The 833-nt window shown below is 57.7% G+C and overlaps 1 protein-coding gene across 1 annotated transcript in view; it reads left to right on the top strand.

Annotated features, from left to right (window-relative positions):
* Positions 1-618, top strand: part of LOC104465918 (polycomb group RING finger protein 2-like) — a gene marked incomplete at both ends in the record, with an annotated part of 1,894 nt that extends 1,276 nt beyond the window's left edge. Inside the window, 2 exons of the mRNA XM_010079158.1 lie at positions 78-176; positions 538-618. Of these exons, the coding sequence (XP_010077460.1) occupies positions 78-176; positions 538-618 (180 nt within the window). The remainder of the gene's footprint in view (positions 1-77; positions 177-537) is intronic.
* Between the last annotated feature and the right edge of the window lie 215 nt (positions 619-833).

The raw sequence follows: 833 nt of genomic DNA, 5'->3' as shown, positions 1-833 counted from the left end.
TGGGAACTGCCCATTAATTGCACGGCGGACTCTCAGCAATGCCTCTCCCCCCCGGCCCCTTCCCGCTGCGTCCCCAGAAGAACGGGGTGCGGTTCCTGCGCTGTCCCGCTGCCATGACCGTCATGCACCTCACCAAGTTCCTCCGCAACAAGATGGATGTTCCCAGCAAGTACAAGGTGAGCGTGCGCCCGGGCTCCGCTCGCTGCCCGGCTTTCGGTGGGCTCCGAGGGGCTGATGCCGTTTTGGCCATCCCGCGTCGCATCCCCTGCTGCAAACACGCCGTGCTTCGCCAGCTCCCAAAATACCGCAGCCCAGGCTTTGCATCAGCGGGTGGGCGCTGGGGCAGGATCCGTCCCTTCCGAAGTGTTGCATGGAAACTCTGAACTTGCTCCAGCTTCTGGCACGGGCAGCGCCGGGAGCTCCAGCATCCCCCGGCTCCTTGGGGAGGGCAAAGCCCCTGATGCCCCCGGATTCCGGGGGGGGCTGGCAGGGCTTCTGCCCCCGTGCCGGGGGACTGATGCTCTCCTCTTGCACCAGGTGGAAGTTCTCTATGAAGATGAGCCCCTGAAGGAGTATTACACCCTGATGGACATCGCCTACATCTATCCCTGGAGGAGGGTAGGCGGAGCTGCCTCCTTCCCCGCTGTGGGCACCGGTGCTGGGGCTGGTCTTGGAGAAAAGCTCGGCAAAGCAGTTCTTTAGGGGAAGGCTAAAGGCATTAAAAAGCTTAAAATTTGAAAAAATTAAAAAACCAAAGAACTTGAACATTGAAAAATAATTGCAAATATTAATTGAAAAACTAAAATTTGGACAGCTTAAAAATGGGAGCACTT

Source organism: Pterocles gutturalis, unplaced genomic scaffold, assembly GCF_000699245.1.
Source record: "Pterocles gutturalis isolate BGI_N339 unplaced genomic scaffold, ASM69924v1 scaffold39003, whole genome shotgun sequence".
Taxonomy (NCBI): Eukaryota; Metazoa; Chordata; class Aves; order Pterocliformes; family Pteroclidae; genus Pterocles; species Pterocles gutturalis.
The sequence above is the reverse complement of the archived record's forward strand: the minus strand, read 5'-3'. Positions and strand labels throughout refer to the sequence as shown.